The sequence below is a fragment of the Citrus sinensis genome, chromosome 6, assembly GCF_022201045.2.
Source record: "Citrus sinensis cultivar Valencia sweet orange chromosome 6, DVS_A1.0, whole genome shotgun sequence".
Taxonomy (NCBI): Eukaryota; Viridiplantae; Streptophyta; class Magnoliopsida; order Sapindales; family Rutaceae; genus Citrus; species Citrus sinensis.
Window position 1 is genome coordinate 22,576,347 of NC_068561.1, and position 27,224 is coordinate 22,603,570.

At 35.8% G+C, this 27,224-nt stretch overlaps 3 protein-coding genes and 1 pseudogene across 4 annotated transcripts; all 4 read right to left on the bottom strand.

Annotated features, from left to right (window-relative positions):
* Nucleotides 1-2,251: 2,251 nt before the first annotated feature.
* Nucleotides 2,252-5,854, bottom strand: LOC102622379 (phosphate transporter PHO1 homolog 7). Its single transcript, XM_006482315.3, has 11 exons — nucleotides 5,112-5,854; nucleotides 4,975-5,023; nucleotides 4,780-4,851; nucleotides 4,565-4,694; nucleotides 4,344-4,464; nucleotides 3,999-4,257; nucleotides 3,792-3,896; nucleotides 3,478-3,672; nucleotides 3,094-3,372; nucleotides 2,849-2,985; nucleotides 2,252-2,739 (listed from the first exon to the last, which is right to left on the bottom strand). The coding sequence occupies exons 1-11, from the start codon at nucleotides 5,852-5,854 to the stop codon at nucleotides 2,637-2,639; spliced, it is 2,193 nt and encodes a 730-aa protein (XP_006482378.1). The 3' UTR covers nucleotides 2,252-2,636.
* Nucleotides 5,855-7,001: 1,147 nt separating this feature from the next.
* LOC102631383 (phosphate transporter PHO1 homolog 7-like) lies at nucleotides 7,002-10,489 on the bottom strand. 2 transcript variants are annotated; one of them, XM_015531505.3, is made up of 12 exons: nucleotides 9,570-10,489; nucleotides 9,436-9,484; nucleotides 9,261-9,332; nucleotides 9,047-9,179; nucleotides 8,836-8,956; nucleotides 8,494-8,752; nucleotides 8,291-8,395; nucleotides 8,147-8,191; nucleotides 7,905-8,054; nucleotides 7,541-7,819; nucleotides 7,310-7,446; nucleotides 7,002-7,186 (listed from the first exon to the last, which is right to left on the bottom strand). In XM_015531505.3, the coding sequence occupies exons 1-12, from the start codon at nucleotides 10,397-10,399 to the stop codon at nucleotides 7,084-7,086; spliced, it is 2,283 nt and encodes a 760-aa protein (XP_015386991.1). In that variant the 5' UTR covers nucleotides 10,400-10,489; the 3' UTR covers nucleotides 7,002-7,083. The 2 variants fall into 2 exon arrangements, with proteins under 2 accessions (XP_015386991.1, XP_006482049.2); XM_006481986.4 differs by having other exon boundaries at nucleotides 9,047-9,176; nucleotides 9,570-10,488.
* Nucleotides 10,490-14,028: 3,539 nt separating this feature from the next.
* On the bottom strand, nucleotides 14,029-19,047 carry LOC102606785 (uncharacterized). Its single transcript, XM_006481987.4, has 7 exons — nucleotides 18,505-19,047; nucleotides 17,849-17,923; nucleotides 17,256-17,772; nucleotides 16,350-16,735; nucleotides 15,286-15,512; nucleotides 15,041-15,188; nucleotides 14,029-14,595 (listed from the first exon to the last, which is right to left on the bottom strand). Exons 1-7 carry the CDS (start codon nucleotides 18,988-18,990, stop codon nucleotides 14,467-14,469), a joined length of 1,968 nt encoding a protein of 655 aa, XP_006482050.1. The 5' UTR covers nucleotides 18,991-19,047; the 3' UTR covers nucleotides 14,029-14,466.
* Nucleotides 19,048-19,466: 419 nt separating this feature from the next.
* On the bottom strand, nucleotides 19,467-24,061 carry LOC102622678 (uncharacterized; annotated as a pseudogene).
* Nucleotides 24,062-27,224: the final 3,163 nt, after the last annotated feature.

A 27,224-nucleotide genomic window follows, 5' to 3' on the forward strand; every position in this document is an offset into this window, starting at 1 on the left:
ATTGCATGCGTGTCTTAGATTGGGCTCAGAATGTTTGGCCCAATAACATTTGGATCCAACATCGTCACTGAACAGTTGAATTTGGCCACAATATTTGGATTTTGGAATTTACTCAGGGCTCAATCAAAGACCGTCTAGGTAGACCAAACTAATAATATTCAACATTAAAAAACATGAACCATTTGCCCGTATATTTATCTAATTAAATTTGAGTGTCCTTTCCCCTTGAATTTATGTCTTTTCCGATGTCATTAATGACACACCATTGTGATCAACTTGAAATAAAGGGTGTCAAGAAAGCACAGTTTCTGTTTGGGAGAAATACGTCGACGAGACCAGGTATGGTGAGCAGATATCTGATGGCAGAGTTCTACGAACCGGTGTGTTCCGTAAAAGCCTGGTGCGCGGGGGAACAGGAGCAGAAATATCCTGCTCGTCCACGAGCACGTCATCCGCGAGACAAATTTCCTGTAAGAGGCATAAGGCCATTCCGGCTAGAGGTCGAGAGGCGAGGAGACCCGGTCGACGGCAGTTGGCAAGACATGCTCTCCAGCCCGAGAATCTAGGCACGACAGCCACGCTTTCCCCAGAACCGTGGCGTAACACGCAAGATCCCACGTTTGCCCATAACGCGGCAGTCAGAGTCCCATACCGTCTAGAAAAAAGCAGAAAACTGGGATTCAGAGGAAGCCTATAAAAAGGTAGCCAACGAAGGTAAAGGGGTTAACATTTTTTGAGATTAGAAAAAAAATTCTAAAGAAGAGAAAACTACGAAAAAGTCATAAGATCTGTGGCAAGCGTTCCTCGAACCTTCATATCTGACTTGAGCGTCGGAGGGTTTGCGCCGGAAAAATAACCGGCGTACTCTGACTTGTCTGTATGCGCAGGAACCTCTGGAGAAGAAGCCTTGCGAGGAGACCCCCTGGTCGTGATGACGTTGATCGAGCAGAGATCTTGGTCATAGAACGAGGAGAACCGGAATCCCGCATCAACAGTTTCATTAGGCATTACCAAATAGAACTAACAATTTAGTATTCTCTATATAATAAATATTAAAAGCTTCTTGAAAGCTTTTTGCCATTCGGGCACCATTTGGGACTTCATCTCTCCTTCGATTTCTAGATATTAATTGCTTCAGCACCAAGTACAAGGAAAAGGACAGAGTAAGAAAAATCTTATTGTTTTGATGATCATATGTATATACACATGCACATACAAACAAACGTGCTATAGAATTAGGTGCTACAGTTTTTCTTATACAAAGCATTCAGAATTGGCTACCTGAACTTATGTAACAGTGAAAACATAACCCCTTTGGAATGTAATTATTTGCTCTCTTTTTTAACTGTTTCATTTCTTTATTTTCCTTTAATTAGTTTCCAAGTCATTTGACCGCTTCCTTAGCCATAGATCCACAACAGTGTACTAGTTGCCACCAAACGGTAGTGGAAAATGGTTATCTCATTTATTAAAATGCGGACATAGTTAAGAGGGAAAAAAACATAAAATAAAATTGTATTAATGGATAAAAGAACACAGAATTGGAATGTCTTTATTATCTTTTAATTTACATCTCACTTTATTTAAAAGAGAACCCCTGATTAGATAATTGTCTGTGGGTCGAGCTATAGTGCAGCATTTGTAATCTGTTTGAATTTGAACCTATTTGCACAGGTATACATACAAAATAATGCAACTCTGAATGGAAGAAGCAATTAAACCCCCTTTTTGTTTGGTTAAATTAATCATTTTCACTTTCATGTTTCAAAATTCACAATAACCTTTAATTCTTTTTATGCTTGAATGTTGTCTGTGGTTGTGCAGGGTGTAGTTAACGAAGTAAAAGTCGATTCATTCAACTTTCCTTCATACTATCCAATCTCAAAGGTATTGGAGAACAACAAAGAGAGAAAAAAATGGATATTTCAATGTTGAGACTTGAGAAAGTGAAATTCACAGCCCTGTTGATGACTTCTGATGTAGGAGCCGTGTTTTGAGAATGAGAGAGCATGCAAAATCCTTTTTTCCATATAAAATGATATTCCTTAATCCTAATAATAAAATCTTCTGTTAAATCCCAATATATTAAATTCTTTTGAATTTCTCAGATTCATTGCAATTAGCATACGATGCCAATTCTCCAAAAAATGCAAAAAGAAAACAAATAAACAAAAATGGACATGGGAGATATGCCATTAGAATCATATAATACACATACAAAAATGTTTAATAGATAAATCTCATAAGTAAGCTTGCCTTGTCACAACCCCACATCTCGGAACAAACAGATATAACTGATTAAACCACCAAACACCACGCACCCGCCATAATTAAGAGTCCACAATCAAGTAAGGGTATCCACTTTATAGTTCTAAGACCGTTACTCTGTCAATTTAATTCTAGAACATATCATCACTTGCATTACTACTCTTCTTCTTTTAAAATCTAGACTTAAGCATCCGAGGATTATCGCTTGACAAAAATATTTTTCTTTCGAGAGCAGGAGAGATTCTTCAGATAACTAACAGAGGTTACCTAGGTCAGGGACCAAGCCGAGGCCAACCTGATTTTTATGCTCTGCGGTACATAGAGTTCTAGTAGAGCATTAATTTTGTACAGTTATAGCAGTCTAATTATCAATTATCATGGTCGTTTGCAGCTTCATGGTAAGTGAATGGTAATGGCACCGATTTAAACGCACGAAACTTGCCAACATTATTCAAATGCTCATTCTCCAACCTGCCCAACCAAGACAACAATATGATCAGAAAATATAACATATGCATGTGAAAATTATTCTCAATCATAAAATTGCAAAAAGCTAAATTGACAGTCATTAGTTAATTACCGGAAGAAATTCCATATGCCGCGACGAATAATCTCCAGGCTTGCAACAATTGTGATTAGAGTTTCTTTATGTATGAATGAGACTCGTATGTTCAGCACAGTCTGCAACCAGGCAAGTCTCAGCAAGACATTCACCACCTGCATTTTTTCAATCAACTTTTTTTTTAACAACCAGCTAAATTAACTCTGCTATTTATTTGTTTGAAAATTTCATGCTAATTATATGTTATTTAGTTTCCCAGTTACCATCGCTACAAAATAAACGCTTTTATTAGGGACAAGTAGTTTGTCTCTCAGCCAGGGGTTCTTAGATTGGCGTTGCAGTAGTCCCCAGTCCATAATGAGGTCCCAATAGGTACCATAAATTGTTGCAATGATTGAGAATATCCAGGACGTAATCTGCCAACTGAATCCCTTGTAAAGACTGTAAGCAGTTCTTGAACTAATAGCTATGATGGCCACAAAGTATTTTAGTCCATTATATCCTTGCATCGGATCCCTTTCTTCCACGAGGCGCCGGAAGCACTGCAAACGAGGGAGTTAAAGATTTTGATTTAGTAAGAAGCGAACACCATATCTGTCCATCGTAACTAATGTTGGGTAATTGAAATAACATTGAATGATGTTTACCTGAAGGAAGCGAGACCAATAAGGAATGATAGCGACAACGAAATAGAAAAATTTGTATACACTGCTCGATTTGCAATGGTTTTCTCGGTGTTTAAAGTCTCCCCAGCCAAAATAGCATATGTAGAACTCCAGGCTTCTGAAGGCTTGGACCTGGCTAGTGAGTTGATCTGCCAAGAAGAAGTCTTGGAGTGTGACCTACAATATAGAGATTAAAGAATGTGAATTATGCATAATTAATAAACATAATGTTCATTTCATTCGAGTCCTCTTTTTTTTTAAAAAAAAATTAAGTAGTATTTCAAAATGTTTCATACCTTGTAGAAAGGAGCTGCTATGCAACGAAACAAGCAGACAAGAAAAAAGAAACGACTAGAGCGATAGATGATGTTGAATGGGCAGATCATTATGACAGTTACAAGCTGGGAAAAAAAAAAAAGGGAAAAAGAAAAAAGATCATTTTTAGTGCATATTTCAGAAGCTGTGTAGGCCTAAAATTTAGTGGAATTTGGAGAATTGTTTACCAAAACTAAGCCTAGAGGGAGAAGCTCAGTCAGTGCTTCGTATTCTTCTGTTTCAGGATTCATCTCCATATCGAGATTCGAAATCACACTTGTTAGGGCCAGTGTTGCAAGACCAAAGCTGACGAGGAGAACTTCCCTGTATCCCAGCTCCGTTCCTTGCTTAAAACCAAAAATGAAGGGGTAATTTACTCGATACAGACGCCAGAAATATACATTGCCAGCATACATTAGCATGTGTAGCACAACGAATGCAAAAAAGCTGCAAAGGTTTAACATGACTTGTCAGATAAAAGCTAGATATTTTTCTCTTCAGAAATATGAAGAGTCGGAGCAATTTTTTGTTACCTGTAAAGGGGAAACATGTTTTCCATGTATTGAGCTTGTCCTTTCTTATCCAAGAGCTTGCGGGCTTGTATGATGAGGATAAGGCCTAGAACTAGAGCTATTGAGCAGCCAACAAATAGGCCTGGAAGATAATTAATAAAAAGATTCAGACGAGTCAAAACAAGAACTGCATTGGGGACGTAAATGAAGCTGAATTGGATATTTATAGAAGTATGTCTCACCAATGCAAAATGATATCCTATGCCTTTCTATCTTAGTCTTTGGTCTTAAAATGTCCATGCCTTTTCTTCGGTTTGAATTGGCGAAATGCTTGATGAATGTAGCTTCAACTCTTTCCATAAGCTTGGTTACCTTCATTGAAACATGTCAGATCAATTGAAAGTGACTAAAGCTTCAGACAAAGCCTTCTCCTGATAAGAAATTTCAGAATTCTTACTTCATTAGAGCTGCCAAGATAGGATTTATCCACCATTTTCATGTAAGAATCCGATGCCTTCGTTGAGGTGATCTTCATCAATGATAAAGAAAGAAATATTAGTAAGAACATTGCGTATCAAATTGCCCAAGATAAAACAATACGAGGGATGTCACATAATTAATTGAATTGCAAATAGTTGAGCAGGGAATGTACCTTATCATATTTCTTCATGATTTTTGAAAATGCTAAGATATTCAAGAAGCTGTTTTGACATGCAAGCAAGAATCATGAGCAAAAGAACTTAAGAACTTTCACTATACAATTTGAAAACATTGTCTAGAAACTTATACCTGTAACTCTTAAGATGCCGGAGCCTGAGATAAAACTCAGCAAACGCCTCGTTAAGTTGCTTTTCAACTTTCTTTACATTCTCCTTAATGTAGTCCTCCTCTGTCATCCTAGAAGCATAGACAACGTTTCTAACCATAGAAGCCGGAGTTGCGAAAGTTTGGTTAACCTTTACCTGGCCAATAATATCTAATGGAACCGTTTTATTGGCATTAACAGTCTTCAGCTTCCGTTCTTCAAATTTTGGCTCAGAAACATCTGATTCACCTGATTGCCCTTGCAGTATGTCAGCTTTTAGCCGAAAAGCAATCAAAGCATCCATTTGCTTACTCAGATTTTCAGCCTCATCCATCACTTCTTCCACCTTACTTTTATAAAACTTTTCAACTTTATTGAACTCCTCATCAAGCTTCCGAAAATACTCTTTCTCACATTCCGCTCCTTCCTCAGGAAGCGGTAAATACGTAGCATCATAACTTCTATCTCCATTTTCATTCATAGAATTTACAAAAATGTGTTGGCTTTCAGATTCTTTTCTAGATGGGTTGATGGGGAAGTTGTGTCTTTGTACTAGACCACTGAAAGCTCGGTAAAGTGTCATTGTTCTCTTTACTCCAGCATTTTGCTTCCTTGTCTGCCTTATCTGTTGGATATTCTTCAAAAGAGTCTTCAAATCATCGTAATTCATGTAAGCTTCTTGCCATTCAGGCACCATTTGGGATTCATATTCCTCTTTGAATTTCATCCCTCTTTTGATTTCTAGATATTAATTGGTTCAACCCCAAGTACAAGGAAGAACAAACTCACCTTCTATAGAATTAGGTCCAGTTTTTTTCTGGAAGTTTTCATACAAATTAAGCTCTCTCAGAACATACGTTTTAAATTTTTTATTCCTTTTTTTTCTTTAATTAGTTCCAACCTTTTTGACTCTTTCCTTAGCCACAGGTACGCAATAGCGTTTGTTGCCACCTAATACTAAAGTTTGGTTCTTGATTAATTTCATAATTATAAACATTACCGCAACAAAAACAAAACAAAATCATGGAAGGTACCTACCTACCTACCTAATTCATTCTAGTCTTGATTGTAGGTTCAATCTTCTTCTTTTTTTCTTCTTATGACACAGCTGATATAAGAACCATAACGATCACCAGTCAGCCACAAACAGCTCAAATTTTAATAGTATAAATAGATGCTGCATTTTTAGAAAATACGTTTTGATATTAACTTTAATTATTCCGTAAATTGGGGAGGTTTTCAGAGTTTCTTTGCCTGTTTCTGTTTTTTCCTCCGTTCAGCCGTGGAATCAAAACAGCATGGAAAGTGATTATCATACTTTGAGCTCTCTGCTGTAATTTCTTGTGAATAATGCTAAAGCCGTAAATCAAACTGAAAGTCGGTAGTAATTTTCTAGAAAATTTGCAAATGATCATACCAAAGGCATAACAATCATATTAAATCTCATTGAAGCAACATTAGCCTTCAAAAAAAAAAAAAGTCAATGGACCTAATCATTTGGGGAGGGGGGACTATGCAATTAATTAATTATTAATTTATATGAAATTTTAGAAAACTACTAGGAATTTTATTTACTTTACCTTGTCTTTCAGTTAGTTGGTGTGGTGGATACAAATTTTGGACATCACCACCACTCTTGACTCGGGCTTTTTGCAAACATGACCGAGCATTAAACTTAAAAGAGTAATATTAAAGTCACAAGGTAATTTTTGATAGATTGAGGTAGCATATTATATTATTGTATAGTTGTTTCTTTTGTTTTGATCGGCAGGGAAATATAAGACATGTCCAAATGATATAACGCCGATTTGTATAAAATGCATACAAGAGTTTATATATATATATATATATATATATATATATATATAGGTAGAGAGAGAGAAAAATGTTCCATTTCGAAATTTTAAAGTGTGCGTTTGAATTGTATCTAGCAGAGCATTGATGAAGTATATCATTCTATTCATTATGATCTTCATCTTCTTCACAATACGTAAATGGCAGTGGTACTGATTTAAATGCCCGATATTTCCCAACATTGTTTAAATGTTCATTCTCCAACCTGCAACAAACGAACGTTACAGTATATAAAAACCAAACAGAAGATTCATGAGATAAATAATCTGAAAAAATTTCGCGTATGTAAGAAATTATAAATCATAGAAGCAAAATTCGTAGTAATTACCTGAAGAAATTCCAAATGCCGCGTCGAATAATCTCCAGGCTTGCAACAATTGTAATTAAAGTTTGTCTATGTAAGAATGAGAACTGTATGTTCAACACAGTCTGCAACCAGGCAAATCTTAGCAACACATTCAAGACCTGCAACAAGTTTTCATTCAATCAACTTTGTGACAGAAACAACAACGTCCCTTTGTTATTATAGTATTCATTTATTCAATTTTCACCCACTTACAATGGCTGCAAAATAAACACTTTTACTAGGGATAAGTAGTTTGTCTCTGAGCCAGCGGTTTTTAGATTGGCGTTGCAGTAGTCCCCAGTCGACAACAAGGTCCCAATAGGTACCATAAATTGTTGCAATGGCTGAGAATATCCCGGATATAATTTTCCAGCTGAATCCCATGTAGAGACTGTAAGCAGTTCTTGTGGTAATGGCTATGATTGTTGCCAAGTATTTTAGCCCATTATATCCTTGCATTGGATCTTTCTCTTCACAGAGGCGCCTTAGGCACTGCAAATGAGAAAGTGGGTAGCTGTTGATTTAGTGCGAAGGTAAAGCAACATGGATCTTAATGTTATGTAATTGAATGATGTACCTGAAGGAAACGAGACCAGTATGGAATAACCGCAACAATGAAATAGAAAGTGTTGTATACACCACTTGATTTGCAAGTGTTTTGGCGTTGTTTATAGTCTCCCCAACCATAATAGCATATGTAAAACTCCAGGCTTCTGATGGCTTGGACCTGCAAACACAGAATATAATGACGGATGCTTATTATCTTCACATCTTGTTTATTTTTCGGGAAAAGGAGGCATGTGTAGTTCTTTAACAAACCTGGCTAGTTAACTGATCTGCCAAGAAGAAATCTTGGAGCGCGACCTGTGTTAGATAAGATAAATATGCATAATTAATGTATTCATGCATAAATGTTCATTTTGTTTTGAGTGTGTGTTTGTAATATTTCGATACGTTTTATACCTTGTAGAGAGGAGCACAGATGCAATGAAACAAGGAGGCGAGGAAAAAGAAGCGACTTGATCGATATATGATGTTGAATGGGCAGATCAATACGATTATTACAAGCTGAAAATTAAGGTGCAAAGATAAGCATCAGCTTTAATGCATATTTCATAAGCTTTGTGTGGGCGAAAAATGTTTGTGGAATTTGAATAATTTTTTACCAAAACTAAGCCTAAAGGGAGAAGCTCAGTCAGCGCTTCATATTCTTTTGTTTTGGGATTCATCTCCATGTCGAGATTCGAAAGCACACTTGTTAGGGCTAATGCTGCAAGGCAAAAGCTGACAAGAAGAACTTCCCTGTATCCCAGCTCTGTTCCTTGCTTGAAACCAAAAATGAAGGGGTAATTGACCCTATACTGCCTCCAGAAGCATATATTGGAAGCATACATAAGCATGTGTAGCACAACAAATGCAAAGAGGCTGCAAAAGTTTAACATCACTTATCAACCAAACTCCAAATATTTTTCTTCCGAAATATGAAAAAGTGGAGCATTTTCTGTTACCTGTAAAGGGGAAACATGTTTTCCATGTATTGTGTTTTCCCTCTCTTATCCAAGAGACCGCGGGCATGTATGATGAGGATAAGGGCCAGAATAAGTGCTGCTGAGCAGCCAACAAAGAGACCTGAAAGATTACTAATATACTGATTCAGATGAACGGAACCAAGAACTACAATGGGGGCTAAAAAGAAGCTAGATTGGAAATACATCTCACCAAGGGAAAATGAAATTCTATGCCTTTCCTTCTTAGTCTTTGGTCTTAAATTGTTCATGCCTTTTCTGCGGTTTGAATTGGAGAAATGTTTGATGAATGTATCTTCAACTCTCTCCATAAGCTTGGTTACCTGCTAAGAAACATGTCCGATCAATTAAAATGAATAAAAGCATAGGATGAAGAGGTTTCTAAGCAAGAATCACAGATTGCTTACTTCATCAGAGATGCTGAGGTAGGAGTTATCCACCATTCTCATGTAAGATGTTGACGCCCTTCTTGAAGTGATCTGCAACACAAGACAGAAACGCAAGTGAAAAGAAGACCATAATTAAACATTGTCCAAGATAAAACAATAAGAGGTATGTCACATAATTTAGCAGGCGGCATACCTTATCATATTTCTTCATGATTTTTGAAAATGCTAAGATATTCAAGAAGCTGTTTTCAAATGCAAGCAAGAATCATGAGTCAAAAACTTAAGAACTCTCTTCTTATAATTACAAATGCTGTCTAGAAATTTTACCTGTAGCTCTTAAGATGCCGAAGCTTGAGATAAAACTCAACAAACGCCGTCTTAAGTTGTTTTTCGACTTTCTTTAGATTTTCCCTACTGAAGGTCTCTGTCTGTCCAGCAACATTGACAAAATTTTGAATGATTGAACCAGGAGTCTCAAACGTTTTATTAAGCTTCACATGGCCAAGAATTTCCAATGGAACTGATTTAATGCCACTGCTGGTGGTCTCCTGTTTCTGCTCTACGGGCTCGGATTGAGTAGAGTCCTGAAGAACTCCTTGCAATTTCTCAACTTTTATCCGGAACGCAATCAAAGCATCCATTTGCTGACTCAAACTTTCAGCCTCAGCAATAACTTCTTTCACTTTAGTCCTGTAAAACTTGTCAACTTTATTGAACTCATCATCAAGCCTTCTAAAATACTCCTGCTCGCATTCCCCTCCTTCCTCAGCGACCTTCAGAAATGTAGTCTCGTAACTTTCAGACCCATTTTTGCTCACAGAATTTACAAGAATGTACTGGCTTTCAATGTCTTTTTTAGATGGACTAATGGGGGTTTTTTTCTGACCCTGCACTAGGCCGCTGAAAGCTCGGTATAGTGTCATTGCTCTTTTTAACCCACCATTTTGCCTGCTTCTCTGCTTCATCCGTTGGATATCCTTCAAAATGGTCTTCAAAGAATCATAATTCATGTAAGCTTCTTGCCATTCAGGTACCATTTGGGATGCATATTCCTTCCCAAACTTCATTCTCGAGTTCTGGATATTTCTTGAACACCAACAGATTATGAGTGGTCTTGAATTGATAAAAGGTATATATATTGTATTGTATGCAAACATACCAGTTCACGTGCTATAGAAATTAGGTACAGTTTCTTTTTGAATGAACGTACGTTTTCCATGTGAAGCATTCAGAATTGGCAACCCGAAGGCTGAACTTAATCAACTTATATGATCTATAATGAAAATATAATTGATATGTTATAATTCCTCTTCTAAGTGAATCATTCTTTATTTTTTATTTTTAACTAGCTTTCTATTCACTTTCCGTAACCAGAATTGTGTAGTATGGTTGGTAATGGGACGGGATGGGATGAAATTTATCAATCTCAGTCTCATTCCGTATACGCAAATGGAATGAAAAAACATTCGTCTCGTTCTTATATATTTTTTTAAAATAAAAATATATCTCAATCCCGTCTCAAACGAAATGAAATCCTGCAGGATAGTCTAATTTTTATGGCTCAACTTTATATTCCAACCATATATAGTTCAATTTTTATTAAACAAAAGCATTAAAAAAGGAAAGGAGAATGAATTAAAAATTTTAAGTTTTGCATGATTATCACATTATATGGCACATAAGAGTCTTAGAGACAAAAGTACATAGATTATAGCGCCGTTTAGTTGGTAATTATCACTTAGCCACAAGTATTTATAAAGTATAACTGATATGTCCAGCTAATCTATACAGGCTAGCCTCTATCATATGCTAGGACGAAAAACACTTCGGCGGATCAAATCAGCCTTTTAATAAAGCTTCCTTGTCATCTTCGTCGTAAGGTCCTTATCATCATCATTAAAAGCGCGGAAGTGGCCGCCCAATTTTGTGTCCACCATTATGCGTGTGGGCTGGCCGCCACTCAATCACTGACCCTATTCAATTTTGATGCTTTGAGCAATTTACGGGTCTTACATTGTTTGTAATTTACACCAACTCAAAGTTAATATTTTTTAATGACTGATTTGTTATTTATCAAACAATTAAAAAATCATGAGAAATTATTTTTTGGGACAATTACAAATTCCAGGTAATACAACTTAACAATAACAAACATCTTTTCGGGATTATTATATTATAGTATAGGTAATATTATTGTGCAGATATTCAGTGGTGTAACTAATTTATGCTTGGGGCTGCGCAAAATTTTAGATTTTTTTTTAGTACTTTATATTTTAAAGTAAAAGTTGGAATAATAATAATAATAATAATAACCGGTAGTCCTTAAACTTCGAAAACACTTTAATAACTTTTCTCTATTATAATTCTTATTATTTTATTTTTTTATTTATACAAAAAGAAAATTATCTAATCTTTTTCTATCTCATCGAAGAGGCGTAACGGTATCTTAAGTTCTCAAGACTTAAAATCGACATATTCGTATTTTATTACTTTTTAAAAAAATTTTATTTGACATAACATAACTAAATGAATCATTTAACTTCCTTGTTAAGTTCTTTGATTATCTCCCGAAAGGACTGAAACCACCAACTGTACCTCAATATTAAAGAGTATAAAATTCATTTTTAATATATGATTGAATTAGATAGTGTAACGTACAATTATTTTGTAGTTTCAATAATTTAAGATTTGACTAACACATATTTTATTTTTGCTACAATATTTTTTATATGCATTTCGAAGAGCCCAAATCAAAATGCAGGTTGCGCCCTTTGCAAACATTTTTCAATATTAATGAAAAAATAATAAAAAAATTATTTATACACAAAAAATATATGTATGGGTTATTATTCTAAAGTAGGGTACATCCGTTCATGCATTAATGCAATAGTGTACTCTCAAAACTATTTTAGAAAGATGTTCCGAAATTGTGCTTTAAAAAAGATGTCTGTGTTTCGTAATAATCTATTGAATGCAGTTAAATTCTGAAACTAAAAATAGTAAATACGTATTTCGAGTTGTTCTAAAAATAAGCTAATTAGTGGTTTAATTTTCGGGAAAAAAAAGGACAATCCCATTTTAAAGAATCTCATTTAGAGAGTTTTTTGAAATACTATTTACTTATACTTTTTTTTAAAGGCTAGATAAAATCTCATTTGAAATATCTTTTGATGATGCTCTAAACATCTAAATTTTTTTCAATTAATAGGAATGGACAGAAAAAGTATTTAAAAGAAAAAAAAGTATAATTCGACAAAAAAAGATATAATTTTGACAATATGTACAATCTTTGTTATATATAACTCCAAAAGTTGATTGCAACTCAACTAATTGAGATGATTTTTCAAAGTTTGCACCAAAGGCAATAGATGATGAAAGGAAAAGGGAATTTCATTATAAACCCTCTCACCAATTTTCAATTTATCCAATTACGGTTAAATCTTTAATTTTTCATTGATTTGACCATCAACATATTTAATAAACAAATATATCTTACAATCTGTGGTTAATCCTTCACTATTCTCTCTAATTCATTCGTTGTTGTCCAAGAAGGACGAGTGATGAGCAAAGAAAAAAGTCAACAACCGAAGGGGAAAAAAATTAGAAGAAAGATGATTACGCTAGAATGAGAGTTAATTAGGTTGCAAATGAAAGAAGGGTTGTTTTGGAGTTTTGAAGGGTGTATAGAGTAAAATTTTACTTTTAAAATCTATTTCATCGATTTGTTGCGTAACTAGTCATAGAGGTAAAAATTACGGGTTTAAAAAATTGAAATTACATCCGATCTAATTTGTTACAATTTTTTTTTTTCTGAGGGTTAGGCCCTTGCCTTATTAAGATTCAAGGTTAACGATGGCAAGGCCCAAGCAACAAACTACAGAGGTCAAAGCCCTCAATAGTTTAGTCAAAGTTGCTTGCCTGGTCAACTCAGTCAATATCCTCTCCTTTGTTGTGTAATTTGTGTTGTGTAATAGTCATATTATTCAACATGTTATAGCACGTAACATGATTTTTACGGTGGGCGGGGGAAGGGAATGTAAAATACCGGGACTTGCGGATCATTCGGCAGCGCGTAATTATAGTCTTTTTAGATTTTACGTGCGTGAGATAAAATAAGTCACTTTATTTTATTTTTTTAACGCTAAGTATAAATTAGAGAAGTGAATATTTATTATTAGAGTAATAATATAGTCATAAATTCTTGTATAAATTTATTTTGTATAAACTAATGTGACATAATAAAATTAGTTGAATTAAATATCTCTAGGCGCACATGATTTATTTTTATTATTTTATATTTTCATTCAACCAATGAATTAATGTCAAATCAGTTTGTACATGATAAGTTTGTATAAGAATTTGTGGCTGTATCATCACTCTTATTATTAATATTTAAAGATCACTTGAAAAATGTATTTATAATCTACTTTGACACACGGTTTGTCTAAGATTTGTTAAGCCATATCATTCCGCTTATTTCAGTGTTGATAATCGCTAAAGTAGACGGACATTACCAGGACTTGATGGCTGCTTAAGAAACATGCTACACATGGGTTAGAAAAGTAGACGTGTTATATGTCTCTTTTGATATTTGTGTCCCAGATTAATAAAGTCACATTATCACATCCGCTTGTTCCAGGTTTGAAGATGAATAAATGAACATACATTGATGAATTCTTTTCAGTTTGTTTATGGTGTTTTTCTTTTTCCCCCATTTCTGAGTTTATTCATGGGAAGCAAGAACATTTGGTATTCATGGGTGTGTGCAAGTGTATACTTTTGTATCTGTTTTCAAAGGCGTGGTATTTTATTGGCATATATTAAATATTTAAACAAATTACAATTGTTTACAGCTCTATAACTCAAAAAAAAAAAAAAAATTGTTCCTCCTACATTCTTGCAGGTGACTCTTAACTGTAAGCCAGCTTCTTCTGGAAAGCAATGCCTGAACAAATTGAATCATACACCAGCCAAAGTAAATAATATCTACAACAACAACAACAAATGTACCGCTGGAAAGAAAAGTTTAGCAAAGATAATTTAAGCAGCAGGCCATGTGTATGTGCGTCAATCAGCTGCTCACCACGATTATCTTGCATTGAGACTGGTCCAAATTGCAGATCTTCTCTGCAATGCTCTGTAACATCTTGTATTAGCTGAGGGTCTTGATGCAAAAGCGGTTCATGACTGTTACAGAATGTTTGGTTGGTTCCACCATTCGAAGCTATCCCACAGAGTGCTGCTTGCAACCTTTGGGTCCATAATGCTGCGTGCTGCGCCTCACAATCTTTTTGCACAAATAACAGTAGTGAATTTGGCATGCCCAGCAGAACATGTGATTGTTATTGCCAACCTGTTTTGCAGAAGAAAAGTACAAAAGCCTATGTTAGGTTAAGCGAGGCAACTCATAAAATCATGAATTAACACAGAGAGACTCGGTACATTTTGTTTACATTTTATTTTTGAAAAGAAAATTTTGTACTCTCAACTTGGAGATGTGTTCACCTAAGGTATTTGTTGAACAGTTCCCTAGAAAACTGTATCTAATATCCTGTTCTGAATAAAACTTGTACCTTGTTTTTAGGTGCTTTTAAAACTGGTTTTGAAAGTCCAATAAGAAGATAACCAAAAGATATAAATTTGTATAAAAGTTATAAAGCAGCAGCAGAGAAACCTGATCCTAAGAGATATACAGGTGCTTAGAAACATAAGAAATCAAACAAATCCTAACAGGATCTAGTATTTAAATATACATCACAAATATCTGATATCCTCGACATATCTAATCTTACACTCACCTTTGCATTGAATTGACGACAATTAGGGCACGAGAGACCATGTTCATCAAACATATCAGCTTGAATCTGAGCCACAACCTGACGGGCATTAAGTCGCTCCTCCCAGTCCCGAATCATTTCTTGTGGGAACAGCTCACATGTTCCCGTTCTACGTTAATGCAAGATAATCAGATCCATTTATAGTTGGCAAACAGACATAGAGGAAGGAAGAAAACATCAATGGCCTTAGGCAGCAGATCACAAACCTGAAATGATCATAACCATCAATCGCCTTGTTACATCGATAGCAAAAGTACTGCCCGCAGTTGTTACATACAATCTTGTTACAACCTTCGGTTCTTGAGATTGCCATCTTACAAGATGGGCATTGCTTAGCATCACGAAGTATTTCCTTCACACTAAGAAGCTCATTGATCATTTCATGTTCCCTTTGTTTTTGCCCTTCCTTTACTTGCGATGAATTTTGGCGCTCCTGCCAAACGGAAAATTAAGGGCATTGAACTCATAAGAAACCAGGAAAATTTCTATGGTCCAAGAATAAAGTTCCTAAATCACTAATGAAGAGGCTTCCATGAAATATCTCTGAAAATAGAGCAACATTTTTGGTAAGTCAAACACACACAATGTTATGCGAATAGGCGAAACATCAACAACACTAAAGCCCCAGATTACAGAAGATGATCCTAGCAATCCTAAACTACACCAGAACAATAATATAAACCTTAAGGGCTACTTAAATTAGACTGACATAATGTACCTCCCCTCACAGGCCAACAGAGATTACAGATGACTTAATTAAGTAATCTTTTGAACTTCAATTTTGTGAATTATATACTTTTTGCACTTAAAAAGCAAAATTATTAGGAAAACTACCACAATAATATATTATAGTGGACTGTCTAGCTTCAACACATAGGTATCAATTTATGGTAAATTTAAGGATACTTGCCTCTTTTCCAATTAAAAAGTAGGACTATGTTGTTTTGATTGCTGTTTTACTTGCTTAAGGTTATTTCTTCTAAATTGGGAGAACATACATAAGCATTTGCTTTTTCAAGAGGCTGGATGGAGCAGTCCTTTAGAATTACCATTGCCTTAGTCAGTATGAAGAGCCATTAACTGCACAGGTTGTATTGTGATGATACTAGTTCACTAGTAAAGCAATACAATAACACTGTAGTCTCAATATTTTCTCACTACCTATATGGCTCTTTCTCTCTCTCTCTAGCATTCCCATACACCCCAATAGATGAAGCAAAAAGGATGCCAAAGGCCAAAGAATATCAAAGATGCATCTACGAAGTTTTACCTGCAAGATGCGAAGCTTTATCTCAGGTGTCATACATACTACGCCAACATGACGCCGCTCCCTACAAAGTGTACAGAAGCTATAGAAGCACTTAGAGCACTGTGCATGCTGTTCTTCATCCTCAATACAAGGTGTTTCACATCGTGGGCAATATGCAACATCAGACATTGATTCGAGTGTTTTCTGTAACATTAAGGACTCCCAGCGTTCGAACTCCTCATCACCAAGTAGTTTTTTCAACAAACTAGGAGGAACCATACCTCCACATTTTGCATCCGGACACTGAAGCTTGCTAACAGTACCTTCAGATATATGTATATCCAAGTAAGTCTTCATGCACTTCCAGCAAAAGAAATGATGGCATGGCAGTCTAACAAAGTCAGTACCTGGCAAGATAGGAGAGCAACCTTGTAATCAGCAAAATGGTCCACTAGTGGTGCACCATAGTAAATGCTGGTCACAAGACCTTCTGCATACAGATAGCAGCTAACGTATTGAGATTATCATGACAACAACGATTAGGATGACACAAGAAAATACAAGAACTTAGAGATCCTCTAAAGTCTGTTGAAATAAAAAAGAGGCACTAAGTTCTACATCCACCATAACACTCATGTAATGATAGTCACTTCAACATTATAGATATATACCAGAAAAAGCTTCCACAACTCTCTTTGAAGTTTACAACAATCTTCAGATAGTTTACAAAACTTTCTTACAGAAAGCAAAACATTCAGATAAAGCTGAGAACATAGCTCTGAGTTTTATATATGTAGGAAGGAAAAATGTTTTTCCAACTGTAAAAATTATAATTATGCATGAGAGATAGTTGAGATTGCAGATAGCGCCTGGGACTACCAGAAACACCAAAGAAGTTTTTACTTGATAATCCTCAACAGCAATTACCTGCGAACTCGCTGAAACAGATGCGGCATTCATGAAAGCTTTTCAGAAAGTTCTCATGGCATCTCTCATGATTGTAACTCCTAATTGAAGGAATATCAACATCGGGAGAGACACTCTCTGAGATTGCACGCCTATCTCCAATACATGCAACACCATAAGGACCAAGCACTATTTCCTCATTGAACCCAAGATAAGAAAGAGAGGAATTCTGTAGCCACTCTATCCACTGATATAAAATTTCTTGCCCAGGTTGGTCGATCCATATTGATTCCAGCATAAAGCAAAGATTGGAAATCTTTGTGGAATTCAACCACCGAGCAGAGATGGTAAAATAAGGAGGGAGATGGCTTGGGTATGATTTAGGTAATAAGCAGGTTAACACAATTGGTGGAAGATACTGGACTTTGAAAGAGTATGAAAAGTCATCTGAACTTTCACTTCTGGCATCAAGATCAGTTGATGAATTAAGCTTAGCAGTTACAGTAAGTCCATCAAGAGTTTCAACATGTACATGAATCTGCAAAATGACACACGTGAGACAGTTCACTTCCTTACGAAAGAATAAAAGTCAAGTGATTGGATAATTGAGTTACCTGACAAGATCGTAGGTCTCTTTGTCTGTCGAGAATGAAGACACTGTCCCCATAAATTGACTCCAGTGCAAGCAACTGAAAAGCAAATTAAAGACAAGAACACAGAAGGTAAGAACAGTAAAAGGTTTCCCAACTCACAGACAATGGCTGCACATCATTTTTTTCAGTTGAAGAATTTATCAAAAGTCTTTATTTGGTGACTACGCCAAAGAATTCATTTTTTTATTAGGCAGCATTTTGATGGAACATTTAGCAGTTATGGCCATCTTTGAGGAATTGTGGCTAGAGAGAATAGAAGAATTTTTGAGGATTTTGCAGTGGAAGAAAAGCAAAGAGAGAGATGCTACTTTGATTTCAAATTTTTATCTATATTTCATACCTCGTATACCAGCAATTCAACCATAACCGGAGGATGAGCAGTAAAACAGTATCATAGCAAACAAAAAGTGTTTCCATGCTAACCCAAAAATTAAACAAGATTAACACAGCTACCTATAATTCAACATTTGGTGGCACAAAGTAGCTGCTCTGCTATAAGGATTTGAACCCAGCCTAAAACTTATAATTCACTACACATACAACATTATCCAAAGAATATAAAACTAAAAGATTAGAACAACAGAAGGCGAATTCCAATTCGAGATTATTAGAATTACCTCATCCCCTTGTGATTGATCATTTATCCTTAGCTGCTCAGCTTCCAACTCCGGCTCTTCAACACTTGAACTCAATTCTCTCAGTATGCTCTCCACATCATTAACATTACTGTTTGAAGGCAAGCCCTCTTCTTCATCTTGCTTCTCCTTCACTTCCTCCCCAATACTCAAAGACCCCACTTCATCATTCAACAATTTCTCTTCACGCGACTCAGTTTTCTTGACAAATTTGGGCTTTGCGACACGGGCACGTCTTCTTCGCGACACCCACCTGAGATTTCCCTGGTATTTTGGGATTGGTTCATTGTTTGGTTGATCAGAAGTTGATGGAGAATCGAGACTGTGCTGTTGATGTCGTTTTTGCTGTGATGGTGGTGCTGCCGGCGGCGCATCGTTGAGAGGTTTGACAGTCAAATCTTCATCGTTTTGGAGGTGGTTCCGTGGTCTACCTCCTCCTCTTCTGGTTCTTCTCATGGCGATTGGCATCGCTGATGCTGCATGCTGTTGGCTCACGGTGGACTATTGATTCTATTTATTGGATTTTGATTTTAATTTTAATTTTATTTTTTTTTTCAAGTCGGTGTCATGGACTTTAAAGAAAAAAGAAAAATATTAATATGCAATATTTTAAATGAATTTTTACGTAACAAATATTTATATTGAATATTTGAATGATTACACTGTTCAAGTCGAGTGATCATAGAGTTGAGGTTATTTAACTAAAATCTTTTACAAAAATTAATTTTGCGTCATTAATTTAATATAATCCAATAGTAAATTAATTGAATATTATTTTGACTTTCAAAATTTTGTCATTAGATTACATAAAATCAATAAATCAAAATTTTAAGTTGAAATAACTTCCCCATAAATAAATTTTGTGATAAGTTTGTAACCATATTATTGTTATTGTAAATATAAAAGAAATAAAAACATAATAGGAAAAATGGTTATGTATATACTTGTGAAGCTGTTAAAAATGTTGTGTGTATATATATACTTGTATCTATCAAACTCTAAATATAGCAAGTGACACTAGGAAGAGATGCCCTGCTGCAATCCTACTATAAGCATTAGTCAGACGAGAATGTGCAGGCACTGAATCAGGCTCTAGATGCAGTCAGACAGATTAAACTTGTATCAACTTCTTGGCAGATGCTCCGTTTCATCTCGTCTTGATCAAGAAGTACCGAGGTAAAGCTATTTCCGTATATACCACCAAATGTTTGCTTTTCCTCGTCCAAATTACCCCAGCGTATGCTGCTTGCAACCTCTGCGTCCATAATGCTGAGTGAAGTCCTCCACAATCAATCCACACAAGTAGCAGTAGCGAATTTCGCAAGACCAGCAGAACATGTGATTGTTATTCCTGGCCTGTTGTTATTGCAATACAAGGAAAGTAGAGATTGTTTGTTAGGTTGAGACCACTCAAAAGACTTGAATAACAGTTTCCATGTTCCTGAAAATAAAAAATAAAAAAATCATGAAGTTATATAAATAGGATATTAAGTACACTATTTCACAGCGAAACTGCATAAAACAGATGCATTAGATCAAGTTTGATTGTGAGACAGAGACAAGCCTCTGGACTCTGGAGAAATCTTCATCGCATCTGAACAGATGCTTGACACAGTCTATATCGTGGACATTGGCAAGGAAAGGCAAGACAAGGCAAGGCAATTGCTCAAACCACGCAACATCCAACAGATCCAAACAAAATATATTATCTTGATATATCTAAACTTCATCAGAATCATATTTGCCTGACAGATTCAATCTTCACTCACCTTTGTATTGAATTGACCACAATTAGGGCATGGTCTAGTTTTAAGCTTGACTGTTTCAAGCTTGACCTCTGGGATCAGTTTGCACTTGTCATTTCTTCATTGGAAATCAAGGTAATTAGTTCCATATAAAGTTGAAAAGCATACATTCAAATAGTTAGAAAAATAAATCAATTGCTTTGTCACAGCAGTTAATCACAAACCTGAAATGATCATATCCCTCTACTGCCTCGTTACATCCATAGCAGAAGGGCTTCCCACAGTTTACACATACCATCTTGTTACAACCATCAATTCTGGAAATCGCCATTTTACAAGTTGGGCATTGCTTAGCAGCACGAAGTATTTCCTTGAGACTAAGAACCTCATAGATCAGTTCAGGCTCCTTTCGTTTCTGCTCGTCATTCAGTTGCCAAAGAAAAAAAAAACAAAAACAAAAAAAAAAAGTGTTACCAGAAATGGTGGTAAAACAAACAAACAAACAAACAATCAAACAAAAATTTAATTACCCTCATCATCAAATTCAAAAGGGCCAACAGAAATACGTATGACTATGATTTAGTTGAGTCGGCTTATAAAAATATGCGAGTTATAAGCTATGCTGTCAAATATAAATTTATTGGGCAAAACATGAGACAGAGAAAACAATAGAATTTGAAAGGTTTTTACGTTAAACATGAGAAAATCAACAATAAACATATCTCATTTATACTTTTACATACAAACTTCAGGCAAATTCAAATCTACTCATAATTTAAAAAATAAATACTACTTTAGTGTGTTTACAGGAGGAAGAGAGGCTTCAATATTATGTAAGTATTGTGAATTGATAATATTTTTTTGGTTATTTGGTTCAAAAGGGATACAAATGTTCACAAATTTAGCCCAAACGCTTCTCACTTCTAATGTATGACAAAGCCAAGATATCACTAAAAAAGAATCTTAAAAAGAAGTCTAGAACAAAATATTCTTCCTTCAATAAGGACAACAATGCCTATTGAATTCAAGATCAAGAATTCCCCCTTAACCTCTTTTCTTTTCTGACTTGAACAAAAGTAGGGTGTTTTTGACTTTGTTAATACTAGTTTGATAGTTAACATTTCTATCTTTTTAAGGGGCTGGATGGAGCAGTCTGTACAGAAGTAAATCCACCTTCTCATGCGTCTTCATACCAATGGATTATAAACCCACCTTCTCATGCGTCATACCAAATGCAACAGAACAAGTAAAAAAGGGGTGGCACACTATAAACAAGTAAAAAAGGGTACCACACTATAAATAAGTCCAAGGATGAACTATACATTTTACCTCCAACATTTGAAGCTTCAATTCAAAAGAGGAACATTCTTTGCCTACATGCCATTTCTCCCTGCAGACTGTACAGAAGCTGCAGAAACACTTGGAGCATTGTGCATGCCGATCTTCATCCTCAATGCATGGTGTTTGACATCTTGGGCAATATGCAACATCAGTCATTGACTCAAGCGTTTTCTGTAACATTAAGTACTCCCAGCTCTCATACTCCTTCTCATCAAGCAGTCCTTTCAGCACATTGGGTGGAACCATGCCTCTACATTTTGCATCCGGACATTGTAGCTTGTTTACGGTGCCTTCAGAGACATATATGCCAGAATAAGTCTTCATGCATTTCGAGCAAAAGAAGTGCTGGCATGGCAGTCTGACAAACTCAGTTCCTGGAGAGACAAAAGAATTAAAGTATTCTATCAGGCCTACTAGTAAAGCACATTAATAGATTTGGCATACGAAAGAAACATATGTTATGCAAGAAGTTTTTCCTATATATATATATATATAATAACCAGATGATTACAAACATTTAGGACTTGTCTGACTTCTTTCTATGCAGAAAATAAGAAAGAGGTAAACATTATGGTCGTGAATGTTCCATAGAATCTCTCTAATGATAATACAATATTATCAATAGATAAAATTGAACACCCCTTCTTCACAGACTATCATTAGAGACAAATTTAAATATCTGTAGATAGTTCTCAGAACTTCTAGAAAGAAAGACTATCAGAGAAAGTGGCTGAGTAACACCAGTTAGAACGAAACAAGTTCAAACTTCATAATCTTTTATTGCAATTACCTGCATAATTATTAAAACAAATGCAGCATTCATGGTGTCTTTCGGAAAGTTTTCGCGGCATCTCTCATCATTGAAACTCCTAATTGCAAGAACATCAACATCAGGAGAGACACTTCGTGAGACTGCACGCCTATCTCCAATATATTTGATGCCATAAGGACCAAGCACAATTTCCTTGTCAAGTCCAAGATATGAAAGAGAGGAATTCTGTAACCATTGGGTCCATTGATAGATAACTTCTCGCCTGGGTTGATCCATCCAAATTGAGTCGAGCATAGAGCAAAGATTGGAAATCCTGGTGGAATTCAACCACTGAACAGAGACAGTGAAGTAAGGAGGGATATTGCTCGGATAAGATTTAGGTAATAAACAGGTTAAAACAGTTGGTGGAAGATATTGGACTTTGGAAGAATATGCCATCTCATCTGAACTTCCATTGATGGTGTTAGGATCACTACATAAGTTTAGCTTAGCAACTACAGTAAGTTCGTCTGGGACTTCCATGTGTATATGAATCTGCAATATGGCAAACGTCAGACAGTTTGCTTCTTTGCAAGAGTGGGAATATTTTTTGTTTATAGGATAATTAAGTAACCTGAAAAGATCTTAAGCCTCTTTGTCCGTCAAGAATGAAAAGGTTTTCTCCATATATAGACTCCAAAGCAACCAACTGAAAAACGAGTTAAGGGTGAGAAAAGGTAATAAAAAGCAGTAAAATTTCTGCGCTGAAAATGGCTTATCAACATCCAGGAAAGTTGTTGAGAGAGCGTCCAGACTTCGTTATCATGTCCTATGATAAGTTATAAATAATAATTCTGCCTAAATGAATTTTCTTAGTCACATAATTAAGAAGAAGAATTTGTTTGCTTGATCTCATCATTTAATTAGATAATATATTTTATAATGAAACACTTTTTTATAAATGCATAAAAATAATTTGCATGAAAAATATAATAAGAGTGATATCATATATGTCATTGTAATTTCTATTCTAACAAAGTAGGTAGCAATATTACAATTAGAGTCAATACGAGTTTAAATTTATGTGAAAACAACATAACCCAAAGGACTATCATGTATGACTAAAAAAATCTGTTCCAATAAAAATCAATATCTACTCCCATTTAATAAAGGAGAAAACAAACTCAAAATTTTCATCCGAGCAATTATAGCTAAGAAATTCACACTAATAAAGGCGACATCCACTTTCATTTTATTAAAAAGTATTACAGACCAAAAATACACTTGTGGGGAGGAATGATACCACACTAAAGGTAATTTTGCCATAGCAAAAGGGTGGCTTCTAAGTTCCGCATACATATTTACAAACCCACAAAAGACCATTAAACTAAACTATAACTTGTGAATAAAAAATACGATTAATACCATTATATTGAGAGAGTTGAGTCTAAGTGTTGAAGAGCCGGAGTTGGCTCTTATTTCTAATTATACCTCGTCCTCCTGCAACAGGTCATTGATCCTCAGCTGCTCAGCATCCAACTCCGGCTCTTCAACACTTAAAACTCAACTCTCTCAATATACTCACCACATCATTACTTTTATCTCCTTTCACTTCCTCGCTAATTTTCAAAGCAGCAGCTTCACCACTAAAGGAACTCACTTTGTTTTTGAAGAAATTCTCTTCATTACTCGCGGAGCCCATAGCTGGTGCCTGTAGTCACTTGTCTGCGTAGTGTGGATGTTGTGACAGTAGTAGGCAGCAGGCAGTCATAACGGGGCATCAATTGAACCTATTTATCGGTTCGTTTCTATTAAATAAAACTTGGGAATTTTGGATCCTTCTCAACAACGGGTCGGATCCAGAAAGCCATGGGCCCAAAAGGAAGCTGGATTTATACTTGGCTTGAGCAACAAGCAACACTTTGTTTTTACGCTTACCTCATCAAGATTAGACACAGCATCAATACTAGGGTTTCTTTTAAAAAAAATAATAATAACATTATATGACAAATTTTCTCTGGCCTATTAATAACATTATCATTCTTTAGGCTTGTTAGTGACAGTAACAAAGTTTCTGAGTTTGGTGCCGTCATAAAACACAGTTGATAGAAGACAACTGCAACCCAATCTAAAAGATATTCCTACTCGACTACAATTAAGCAATGCATTGTGTTGTGCTCTTCACTTAATCAATAAAAAACCCCATTTACCAGATAATACTTTTGCCCACTAAGAATTAAAGTACTTTTTGTACATAACCTAAAGTTTGTCATGAGGAGCTTTTTCGGTATACCAGAAATTTTAGCAGAGTCTACGTGCCAAAAACAAGAAAGATACAAGTCTACTACATTTGATCAAACACCTGTTTGCGCTACTGCAAGAAAGTAGAAACAGATTATGCAACTTACATCAACTACATTTACGAGAAACATGAGTGATGTTTAAGAAGCTTGGTCCAAAAAAGGAAATCTCCACGATAACTACTACGTAGGTAGCAAGATTGCGAGAACATTAAGGTTTCACAATAGATCATGTATCTCTACGGTACCAGGCTATCCTCCTGTTTGTGATCTACCATGTCCCTGAATCTTACTACAGTCACTTTAAAAATTTTTAGGAGCCATGCCCTGCAATAAACTACCGGTCTGAGCTAAAACAGGGCGCTCTCTCTTTAAGTGTCCAACATGTCTGCAATGGTAACAACATTGAGGGTGTCTGCACATACCATTATATCTACCACAAGACGTCTGACTTCTAATACTACTTCCAACTGACTAAGGTACCGAACTCTGACTATAACTTTGTCTCTGTCCACCCCATGACCCTGGAAATTGACTATATTGCTGACAACTCGAGTACTCAGCAAAATCTAACAGTGTCCTGGGCACCCTGCTCCTAGGGCATCCAATTGACCTATTCGGACTTCGTTTATGCCTCGGCGGCTCAGTTGTGTGGGTCTATACCAAGCTTCTTTCAACTCTCATGGCAGCCTCAACTAATTTACCAAAGTCTGTAAATCCCAATCCAATCACTACTGTCCTGATGCTACATTGAAGGCCCTCTTCAAATCTTTTACACTTTTCCCTCTTGTCAGGCATTACCGAATGGGCAAACCTTAACGACTCTATAAATTTTTTTCATATTCCTGACAATCATGGATCCCTGTTCAAGCAGTAGAAACTCACTCCTTATATCATCCTGATACACGGTGCAGAAGAAATAATTATTGAACTCTGCGCGAAAATTACTCCATATAATTGTTCCATGCCCTGAGTACTAGGCCTCCAATGACTTCCTCATCAGAACACCACATGACTCAGTGCTTACCAGATTTGTAGTGCCCTCAAAATTTGTAGCCCCCAAATAAATAATAACACATTCAATCGTGTTCCCATTCCCTTAGTGCCCTTGTGTCTGCTTCTGAACAATAGCAGCAACGAGCTGAGCAAGTTTATCTGTAGACTGCTCTACGCTAGATTTGACTTCCTTCCTCTGTCCTACACAAGGGTCTGGTGTCTGAAGTATAGTTCCTCATACTCAGCTACATTTTCTCCAATAGGCTTTCCGGTTTCCTCACATGCCGATGGTAGTTTTGCTATTGGGTTTGTGGGAGGGTGACCAGGTTGACGCATGATGATGCCTACAAAACACAATCATGTCAGTTATATAGGTTAGCATTTAGCATTCTGCTATTTCCTGTTTCCATGTGTTCCTAATCATTACTAAGCGTAATTCATAAAATGAACAGAAAACATTCTCATGCCCCCTCTACAATCCAGCAACAAGACTTAAATTGGGAAAATGTACACAATAAGTTGGGAATAACAATAATTCATAATGTCAAATGCTAAACATAATGGGTTGTTATTCAGATATGAAATCTTAAACTGTCATAACATCATTTCTCAACTTATCACAGTGAAGCAAACATAATAGAAATATCATACTGAAAACTACACAAAACTAGCACCCAGACTTAGGTGGAAATATCCATGAAGAAACCGAGTTAAAAAGTCATTGCCACTACACGCACGCATGATGATGCCTACAAAACACAATCATGTCAGTTATATAGGTTAGCATTTAGCATTCTGCTATTTCCTGTTTCCATGTGTTCCTAATCATTACTAAGCGTAATTCATAAAATGAACAGAAAACATTCTCATGCCCCCTCTACAATCCAGCAACAAGACTTAAATTGGGAAAATGTACACAATAAGTTGGGAATAACAATAATTCATAATGTCAAATGCTAAACATAATGGGTTGTTATTCAGATATGAAATCTTAAACTGTCATAACATCATTTCTCAACTTATCACAGTGAAGCAAACATAATAGAAATATCATACTGAAAACTACACAAAACTAGCACCCAGACTTAGGTGGAAATATCCATGAAGAAACCGAGTTAAAAAGTCATTGCCACTACACGCACGCATGATGATGCCTACAAAACACAATCATGTCAGTTATATAGGTTAGCATTTAGCATTCTGCTATTTCCTGTTTCCATGTGTTCCTAATCATTACTAAGCGTAATTCATAAAATGAACAGAAAACATTCTCATGCCCCCTCTACAATCCAGCAACAAGACTTAAATTGGGAAAATGTACACAATAAGTTGGGAATAACAATAATTCATAATGTCAAATGCTAAACATAATGGGTTGTTATTCAGATATGAAATCTTAAACTGTCATAACATCATTTCTCAACTTATCACAGTGAAGCAAACATAATAGAAATATCATACTGAAAACTACACAAAACTAGCACCCAGACTTAGGTGGAAATATCCATGAAGAAACCGAGTTAAAAAGTCATTGCCACTACACGCACGCATGATGATGCCTACAAAACA

Bases quoted from the DNA above. Each gene is read 5' to 3' on its own strand.
- LOC102622379 (XM_006482315.3), bottom strand. From the start codon at position 5,854: ATGAAATTCAAAGAGGAATATGAATCCCAAATGGTGCCTGAATGGCAA. The intron at 5,024-5,111 runs GTATAAGTTTCT...ATGTCAAAACAG, and splicing joins CGGCATCTTAAGAGTTACAG to CTTCTTGAATATCTTAGCAT. The intron at 2,986-3,093 runs GTAACTGGGAAA...GAAAAAATGCAG, and splicing joins GCGTTTATTTTGTAGCGATG to GTGGTGAATGTCTTGCTGAG.
- LOC102631383 (XM_015531505.3), bottom strand. From the start codon at position 10,399: ATGTTTGCATACAATACAATATATATACCTTTTATCAATTCAAGACCA. The intron at 9,180-9,260 runs GTAAGCAATCTG...CATGTTTCTTAG, and splicing joins ACCTCAGCATCTCTGATGAA to CAGGTAACCAAGCTTATGGA. The intron at 8,192-8,290 runs GTATAAAACGTA...TATCTAACACAG, and splicing joins TCTGTGCTCCTCTCTACAAG to GTCGCGCTCCAAGATTTCTT.
- LOC102606785 (XM_006481987.4), bottom strand. From the start codon at position 18,990: ATGCCAATCGCCATGAGAAGAACCAGAAGAGGAGGAGGTAGACCACGG. The intron at 17,773-17,848 runs GTAACTCAATTA...GTCATTTTGCAG, and splicing joins GAGACCTACGATCTTGTCAG to ATTCATGTACATGTTGAAAC. The intron at 16,736-17,255 runs GTAATTGCTGTT...CTATCTTGCCAG, and splicing joins CTGTTTCAGCGAGTTCGCAG to GTACTGACTTTGTTAGACTG.